Here is a 9,293-nt window from a genome sequence, read left to right as displayed (position 1 = left end):
ATAGTGAACTTCAGTTGTTAGCATCCTAATGGAAAGTGCATTCAAACCTACGTTTAACAATGGTATGTTCTGTTAAGATGACAAAAAGTATTAAAGCCTACCTGCCAGAGCACATTCATCAGCTTTCCATCATAAGGGGTCAGAAATGGCATGGCTTTACTATTTGTGTGTGTGCCTGTGGCACAATGGTGGATGCTGCTGCTTCTAAACCTGACTTCTCTATGTCTTACAGAGGAAGCTGGGAACATGCAGATAAATGGTGTGCTTTGCTGGAGGCAGTTCTTTCAAGCTGCAAGGTGACTGATGTAGTCAAGTGCATCATGATCAGTTGTTTCTGTTGCTCACTTTCTTTGAAGCCTGTTGTGGTTCTTGTTCCGTAAGTTGAAAGGACTGGGTGTATTTGTCACTGAGCAGTACAGCTGTGTCACTACCAGTTACAATCTTGGTGGTGGTAGCCTTGCATCTAAGCTTGATGTTGAGCTGATTTCCACCCACCCTAAACTGGAATAACTGAAGAGAGTAGGGCCTTTGAGTAGAGTATGTTAGTAGGCTGCTGTGGATTTCCTCTGTAAGAACAGGGATAAAGTCAGTAGAATTAAGGCAGACTTTTAATATGGAGGGATATGAATTAGGCTGTGCTACATTTTCTTCAAGCAAATACATAAGGTACAGAAACTGAAAAGGCCAATGAGAAAGCATCAAGATGAAAAGGTACAAAGGCTCCATAAACTTCCACTGACAAAATACTGATTTCAAAACAAAAATATTTAGAAAGGTCTCACTTGAAGTGTCTCAACTTTATGCAAGCATAGAGATCTATGATATGATATAAAATTTTGCATCTTGTGGTATGTGCAAAATAAGTGCACTTCTTAATTGGTCTCATGACCACACAAGCAAAGAGCATTTCTTAAAACCTCTGCTACTTCAGTTTCAACCTTGATGTCACAGCTCTTTCCCAATCATAGCCCAAGGTGTATAACTATCTTGCTGAGGGGATGCCTGGTTCATTTACTGAAACACAAAGTAACTCTTCTGCTACAGCAAGTACAAAACCATTTCTGGCTGGAGGATAACTGTGCAGTAGGCAGTATCTCATGTTTGGAACATAATTTCTGTAGATGGATTTATTAATGCTACAGCAGCTTAAAACAAGAGCCACATGCCATCCCTTAGGCTCCAGATATAATACAGGGTGGCACTGTGAGGATGAAATTGTTACAAAGTCGGTTTAATGCTAGCTTTAGAGAGGTGCCATTGAACAGTAGTTGTGGCAAGCCTTGCTTGAGTTAAGCAAACCTCAATAGACTTGGCAGTGAAAGCTCATGAGCAGTGGTGTCCATGGACACGGCTGTAGCAAGAAAATGGGGAACTGCAGATAAGCTAAACTGCCCCTACTTGTTCCTGTTATTCATGGGTATGTGATTTGTGAAAGCCACAGTCAACAACTGTTTGGCAACAGCTTGGTGTGATTGCATTGACACAGCCTGTGCAGGCAGCTGAGTTAAGGTTGATGTTTAGAATAAGAGCACTAGAAATGCTTTATAAGACTTCAAAAAGTCCTGACTCTCTCAAATGTGCAAGTTCCTATTGAAAATAGGAGTACTCCTAGGTAAAAAGGGCTCTTGGCCTAAAACTACTCTCAAGGGACTCTTGATATCCCAGTGTTTGTTGCAGTTCCAGTCCTTAACACACTTGCTTGAGAGGGGTGCTTGAAAATGGTTTTGAGTCAGTACACTGAGCAGGGAGTGTTAAAGCCCTCCTGCCAGCAGCCAAACATGGTGTTATGGTAATGGAGATACAAAAACGTCTGCCTGTTGACAGCCTGCAGCAGGGAAGGGACACTTCTAAACAGTGCTGTTGCTTGGGGAAGCTTCGTTTTCAGCTCCCATTAAAGAGCACAGGGAAAGGAGGTTGCAGCTCACTCTCTGTTCAAGGACTGAATTTACTTTGTCTCCTTTCCAACTATATTTAAACATTAACTGGAGTGATTAGATAAGAACCTCAGCTTTTCTTAAGAGCCTGTCCCCTGTGTATGAAGAAAAACTTGACCACACTGGCAGTGCCATGTGGGCTTCTACCTCACTGTTGCAGATATGTTTGCTTTTAAGCCAGCTAGCTTATAGGAGATGTCAGAGTTTGCTCTGTTTTGAAATCCTCTCAGGTTTTTTGCTACCCTGTTGTGTGGATCGGTTCTGCTTGTTTCATCTGGCATGGCTGTGATACCAACGCAAGTGCTGTGCCTCAGCAAGATTCAAATACTTCAAGAAAAACCCCAAATAGCTCATCTTCAAGCTGCATGTGCAGCTCTTGCAAGCTGGGACAGTAATAGTTCTTGATAATAGCATTGTAACCAACATTACAATAAGCTGCAGTTTCTACAGGTGCGTTAGTGGTGCTGTCAAGAAGCACACTGAATTTGCATGTGATGCTGGGGGAACAAACATTCATTTAAGGTTCCACAGCAGTTCACATTATTTGCATTATCAGAGCTTCCTGCTTACATCTGCTCTATGATGAAGAAAGGCACAACTGCAGAAGTTCTGTTGTGCTTGGGTTTTTGACAAATCTGGTGGCTGCCTTCTTACATTCTAGAATGACATGCTGTGATAAAAGGATTTAAGTTTATAGTTTCCTTCATGTACTACCTCATGAATAATACAGTCTACTACTGTGTGCTACTATATGCTGAAGAACCTCCTCGTTAGCAACTTCTGCAGCTTGCTCTTCATTTACAAGGACAGCATTAAAAATCACCACATGGAAACTATTTAGTGTAAGCGCACCAAAGGGCAGCTGGAAGATGCCAAAAAGAACCAACCAAAAGAGGTCACATTCCCAGGCCAGTGGCACAACATGTAGTTTGTTGAAAGAGTAACAAGGAGCTTGTTACACCTGGTTAAAGGTAACAGTGCAGCAGCTCAAAGCACAATGACAAGTCTGTTCTCCCTGATTCTACGTTGCACAGCTTTCTGCCAAGGAAGGACTTGACTTTGCAGGTAGCTCTGTGTGTGTGGGAAGAGAATGGGAAGAGCCCTGTAACCTGGCAGTGCTGAGCAGTTAAGGGAGCGTCAGCCTGGAGAAATCTCCATACAGGTAGTAAACCCTATGAACCATAAAAAGGTTCATATTCTGCTGGTAAGATCGTTCATCTAATTCTTGGCTAATGAAAGAGCTTAACTGTCTGTAGACACTATTCTCCTAAGGTCTCCTGGAAGATTAGTGTTTGCAGCAAATTCTATTCCCTGGTATATCTGAAATGGAACAAAGTTTGTCAGGAGTGTAAGTGTGGATACTAAACAAAAGTAGTAACTGCTACATTACAAACTACTACTAGGAGTAATTTGGATTTTAAACACATAAAAATATTAATCTTCTATTTGTCTGTTTTCCTAGCACCAAGAGATATGGAAAGTATTCAGAAGATTAATTGCTACTTGTTCAGCTGCTTTGAAAGATTATGGTGTTTTCTGTTGCTTGAATATGCAAACTGAAATGCAACAAAGAGGCTAGTACCAAATCAAGATGAAATTTAAGTTTAAGAAGTAAACATTAGAAAGAGTATGCTGAAAACAGATGAAGCTTTCTCCACAGCAGGCAATGGCAAAAGGCTTGGAGGCTAGCACTGAAGATGTCTCCCTCAGTTCACACAGAGCCAAATTACTTCCCTCCCTTTGCATGCAATAGCAAAGAACTAGTCTAGAGGAAGCAGTACTAGAAATATTTGCAAGACTATAAACCAGTGATTATTCTGCTTTATTTTTTGTGCTTCTCAGACAAGATTTTCCAGAAATCTTTTTCCCTGTTTTTCAAGAACTTGTGAAACATGGGTAGAGTGCTGCCTGGTAAGCTAGCAGCATACTAGCCTTCCCAGGGCTTCTCAGGCATGTAACCCAGACTGTATTTTATCACTATAAAGCCCGAGTTCCAGTTCATAGTATAACTGTAACTAATCAATGCACTTCAGTAAAAAAAAAAACATTCCTCTGTAATACATTTTTTTCCCTTCCTCCTCTGTTTCCATCTACTAGAGGAAAACAAACAGAAAACCCTAAAACTGAACCCAAACCAAAACAATTGCAAACCCTCAAACTTGATTAAGTACTGGTACATAGAAGAGGTGAGCCCCTAGCTTGCATTTACAAGGAGCAATACAAAACTTTGCTACCAAGATGTTCAGTCTCCATAGCAGTAGCCTATACACTTGCCTAGGGGTAGCTTTCTAGAATGCCCCTGTACCATTCCTTTACCACTCTAAGGCAAGGTTACATCGTTAAACCATCGTATCCCTTGCTGAGTTTTACAGGAGCTTGAATCCCGTTCTCACCATTGAAAATCTACAGGAATACTCTCAAGCTGCCATAGGCCCATCACACAAAGTACAGAAGGCTTTTGATTTAAAATCATCACATCAAAAGCAAGACAAGGTTGGGGAGGGAGGGAGGAAGGGAAAGGGGGGAAAAAAAATCCCTTCACCCTAGCATGGATTTAGACCATTACTGTTACCTTGGAAGCTTCACCACTCCTAGCCAGTGTGGCAAGACAGATCACTAATGGAAACAATTCTTGACAGTTTCTCATCCTAGGAAGAAGGTTGGGACCCTACAGTATCTCATTCTGCCTGCTATGAAACCCCAGGGATGTCCTCAGGTTTGTCTGGTAAGGAAGTCAGTACAGATGTAAAATCATGTGCTCTTTCACAAATGTTATTAGCTTCCTTGGTATGAGTGGCTACATGTCTGACAGCAGGACCACTCCTAAATGAAAATTTGAGCAGCAATGGCTTACTGCTGTCCAAGCATCTATCAGACTTTTTGCCTGTAGCTTTAAGGAGTAAAGTGCTTGCACTACAGCAAACTGCATAGCTTAGAAGGGTCAGCTCAAGGCAGAGCTCTGATGGATATTTGCCTTCTGACACAGCCAGAAAATCAGTTAAGGCTATAATTAAAGGCAGTAATTCTTATAGTTCTCTTTGGTTAGTACAAGGGCTGACAGCTTCCCAAGTCCTCCCAGCCTAGAAGCTCATGTTTAAATATCAGCTGCCATGTTCAAAGGAACATGTATTACCAACAGAAACAACCTCTGAAGATACTTACAAGCCAAACTGCCAGGTATAGATATCAAGAGAGATGGCTTGAGGCCACATAGCACACCTTCATCAAGTGCATAAAACTAAATCAAGCAGCCTCAAAAGAGTGAGTTTCAAATTCTTCCTGAAATCTCTTCAACAGAGGCATTGGGTCTTCTCCACACTTGAACTGGCAATCACTGGCCTGGAGTCAAGGTAGATGCTGTTTGGAGGGTTCTCTCCGTGAAGCTGTAAGGTGTTTCGGGCTATTAGCTCCTTAGCCATTAACACAAACACTTCTTCTATGTTTTGAGCTTCTTTTGCTGATGTCTCCAGCACAGCCAAGAGCCCATACTTCTCTGCCAGCGTGCAGGCATCTTCAAACAGGACTTGGCGCTTGTCCAGTGAATCTGATTTGTTCCCTTAAAAGAAGGCAAATAGATAATTTAATAGTCTCCAAAAAAATTGATCTTCAAATGCAATAAAATAATTCAATTTTGTTAAACAATAGATTTATGCTAAGAATTGCAGGGGGGGAAAACCAACATGAGCACATAAGAGCCACAAACACAGACTGTGGATCTAAACTGCAGCTAAACACATGATGATATCAAAGGAGTCAAAATCCAAACAAAAACTAAATCCCTGTGTTTATCTAATTACTTCTGTAAGTAGTGACACCAGAGGACTATTTGGAAGCAATGCTTGGTCCCTGTTCCCTGGTGGTTTTAAACAAGTAGCAAAGTGGATGCTCATTGGTGAAATTCTGGAACATTTGTTGTCTAAAGCAGACCTCCCACCCTACTAAAACCCACAATGAACCTGTTCACCTGTTCATCAGATTTTAACATGACCTATTTATACAAGTCAGTAATTTTAAGACAAGAATTCACACCACCTTCCTTAATGCCTAAAATGTATATCAAGTTTCTGCACATATAAACTTTTGCTTGAAGCAGTTCAGCCTAAATTTGTCATGAGACACCTCTGATAAAATGCTCTGCCTACTTAAATATACAAAGGTACATGTGGAATTATCATCAGGTCTGGTACAGGCAGTACCTGGCTGAGGCCCACATTCACAGTTTCAAGACTACCCTTCATCAAATTCAGATCTTGAATTTGGAGCATATATAAGCAGATCTCCCATTCAGTTTTTTTAAAAGAGAGCAAAAAATAAACCAACCAACCTCACAAAAGAAAACCAAAATCTCCCCAAACCCACTTTGCTTAGGGGTTGTTTGCTTCCTTAAAAAAAGTCCCTGCTCTTCCCTCCTCCTATTCCATGCTAGAAAGGTGTGCGACATGGCTGTGTCATTAAATGTACAAAGACTTCCTGCCAAGGTAAGGAAAGTAAACAGCACCAGCTATGGAAGAAAGTGCCAAGCTGGATTCTTGACAAAAAGCTTTACTTTTCTTTCTTACAAGCAACACCATCCACCACACATAGGTAGGTCTTGGTAGACTCATGAGAGAAGTTAGAAAAACCCTACCAAAGTGTTGTTTCTCCCCATGCTTACTCATTCAAAGTACTGCAGTTACAAGCAGGTCTAAATTGGTGGTTGTTTGGGGGTGTTTTGGTTGGTTGTTGTTTTGTTGTGGGTTTGGGGTGGTTTTTTTTCAGAGGAAGAACCACAGCAGAACTATTGTGTTGGGAGCACCCACAGAAGCCTAAGTGCCACACGTGCTGTGCTGTGGGGCTCAATACTGCCTCTGCCTATCCTCAAAAGCCAGTTTGTGCTGCTGTGGCTTCATACATTGCTCTAAGTACAGTGTCACAGTGGAATGAAAATAAAGGCTCTTGTCGTTTTACTACACCAGTTCTCTCCTTTGGGTGAAGGACAAGCAATAACCTGAAACACAAATGGAAAGAAGTTGCTGCTCCCTATCAGCTCCAGGCTAGGCAATTTCTGTCCATCCCTTTCCTCAAGAGGCAATATTTCCTGAATGCTAGTGGAATAAACAAGGATTGCAAGCGGTCAGACAACATGGTCTGCAAAAGCCATGTCCCTATCTACTGTCTTACCTGATTGGAGTCCCCTTACAGAGCACATGCATATCAAAAGAATGGAGAAGAAAGATGAGAATGGGAGTTGTGTTTCTCTGCACACTCCCCTTCCTCTTGAATTACTGAACTGCTAAATTCCTGCATGTCAGGAGTTTAGGGTCAGACTTACTGCAATTCTAACCTTAGTGAGGTTGTCCCTGCTTGCTAGACCAGCACCAAGCTTGCTGCATTTTTCCATCAGGAAGAATAAGTTGAAAGGTTTTATTGTCTGCAGTGCAATTGGTCCTCTCAGGACTAGGATGCGACTTCCCTAATTTTTCCAAGTACTCTCTCAACTGAAATTGCATTCTTCTTAAAGCATCTTTAAACTATGCATTAAAGTAGTGGGGGAAAAGTGAGAGGGATTTTTATATACGTATTTAAAAAGCCACATAACATTTAAGAATAGATTCCTACCAATTAACATCATGACCAAGTTTGCAGCACCATACTTTTCAATTTCATTAATCCAGTGAGGAATGGATTCAAAAGTGGACCTCCTAGTAAGGTCATAGGCAAGGATGGCCCCATGAGCACTCCTGTAATAAGATTGGGTTATTGTCCTGAAGCGTTCTTGACCAGCTGTGTCCCAGACTTGGATCTGTAAGAGAAAGGAGAGAAACTCTGAAGAGCAGTGAATGCTGCTTCCTGGGTGTCTGCCATCAGCATCTATGGTTTTGAAACTGCTTGTGTAAAAGGCAGCTAGATCTGTCCCAGTTCATTTACTACAGCACAGTGTGGCTTTGTGCTCTCTAGAGCTGAAGAGACATGCTCGTAAAAATAATCTGCACAGGCCAAAGAGAAGAGCAAAACCCAGCTTTGCAAAGAAACCAAGAAATCAGTTTCAACAGCTGCACCAATATATAGAACATTACAGGCATTTAATAGGTAAGGAAGAAGAGCAGCGATGCAGCCCTGATGCAGTGCTGGGCAGAGCAAAGTTATGCAAGGGCACACATACTAACTTACATCGGTACGCAGAAGTAAGTTCTAGCTAACTATTCTGGTGTTTGTCTCAGCAGTCTTCATCTTCCTTCAGATCAATCACACATCAAAACAGAACCTTAGCAATCTAGAGAATTTTCCCTCCTCTCCCAGCTCAACCCCCTCACATCTCAGAAGGAGGAGACACTCTCCAAACTAGAGCCGGTTTTGAAGAACTTCCTGCACACAAAGTGAGCGCTTTCTCCACAGGTCCACACAGGCTAAGTATGTACCCAAAGGTGGGTGGCTGCCTCTCTCATGGCACTTGCCTGAGGGAAGATTCCCCTCAAATACCGTGATCTAAAAGGCAACCAGCCTTGCTTGCTGCCTTCAGCAGGGCCGAGCAGGAGATGCTGCGCATCCCCACTTCCTTAGCATCCGATTCGGCACGAGAATGGCGAGCAAGGACTGCCCACGGAACAACCTGAGCTCGCTCTGGCCACCGACCTTCACTCTCTTGCCGTCGATATCCATCGAGCGCACAGTGAAGTCGACGCCGATGGTGTTCTGCTGTTTCTCGCTGTACTGCCCCGTCTTGAAGCGGTGCACCACGCAGGTCTTCCCCACGTTGGAGTCCCCAATCAGGATAATCTTAAAGAGGTAGTCGAAGGCATCATCCGCGCCAGAGCTAGGAAAAGGCATCGCAGCTCCTGGGGGGGGCTGTGGTGGTGAGAAGCGGCCGCCCTGGCCTAGCTCACGGCGGTCCGGGAAGGAAGCCCCGCTGCTGACCAGCCGCCCGCTCACCTGTTAGCGCTCACCGGCCGCAACAGGTAGCGCCCGCTTTGTACCCGCCCCGGCCCTCTCGGGGTCGGCGGGAAATGTAGTTCTCCTCCTCCTCCTCCTCTGGCTGCCTTGCCTCAGCCCTGCGGGCTCAGCGTGGGCAGCGAAATCAACGCCTCTCGCTCCCCACTGCCTGCGAAGGCGGAGGTGGACAAGACGCCCGTCGCTCCGCGGGACAGAGCCGGAGGGCCCTGCCTGGCGGCGGCGAGGACCAGACTACAACTCCCGCCGTGCCCCTCCCGCCGGAAGAGCCTCCTCCCTAGGACTTCCTGAGAGCCGTGCTGGCCGCCAGGCCCGGTATGCGGGACGGGTGGTTTCGCTCCGGGACGAGGCGGGTTTAGTGTCCGTGGTGGGATAGCGATTGTGCTGGAGCTGCTACACACCCTGTCTCTGCTGGCTCGGCTCGGCTCGGCT

At 44.1% G+C, this 9,293-nt stretch overlaps 1 protein-coding gene across 1 annotated transcript; it reads right to left on the bottom strand.

Moving 5' to 3' along the window:
- Window positions 1-4,479: 4,479 nt before the first annotated feature.
- RAB19 (RAB19, member RAS oncogene family) lies at window positions 4,480-8,902 on the bottom strand. The gene is made up of 3 exons (XM_009903024.2): window positions 8,547-8,902; window positions 7,533-7,716; window positions 4,480-5,490 (listed from the first exon to the last, which is right to left on the bottom strand). The coding sequence occupies exons 1-3, from the start codon at window positions 8,739-8,741 to the stop codon at window positions 5,225-5,227; spliced, it is 645 nt and encodes a 214-aa protein (XP_009901326.2). The 5' UTR covers window positions 8,742-8,902; the 3' UTR covers window positions 4,480-5,224.
- Window positions 8,903-9,293: the final 391 nt, after the last annotated feature.

This window comes from Dryobates pubescens, chromosome 15 (genome assembly GCF_014839835.1).
Source record: "Dryobates pubescens isolate bDryPub1 chromosome 15, bDryPub1.pri, whole genome shotgun sequence".
Lineage (NCBI taxonomy): Eukaryota > Metazoa > Chordata > Aves > Piciformes > Picidae > Dryobates > Dryobates pubescens.
The sequence above is the reverse complement of the archived record's forward strand: the minus strand, read 5'-3'. Positions and strand labels throughout refer to the sequence as shown.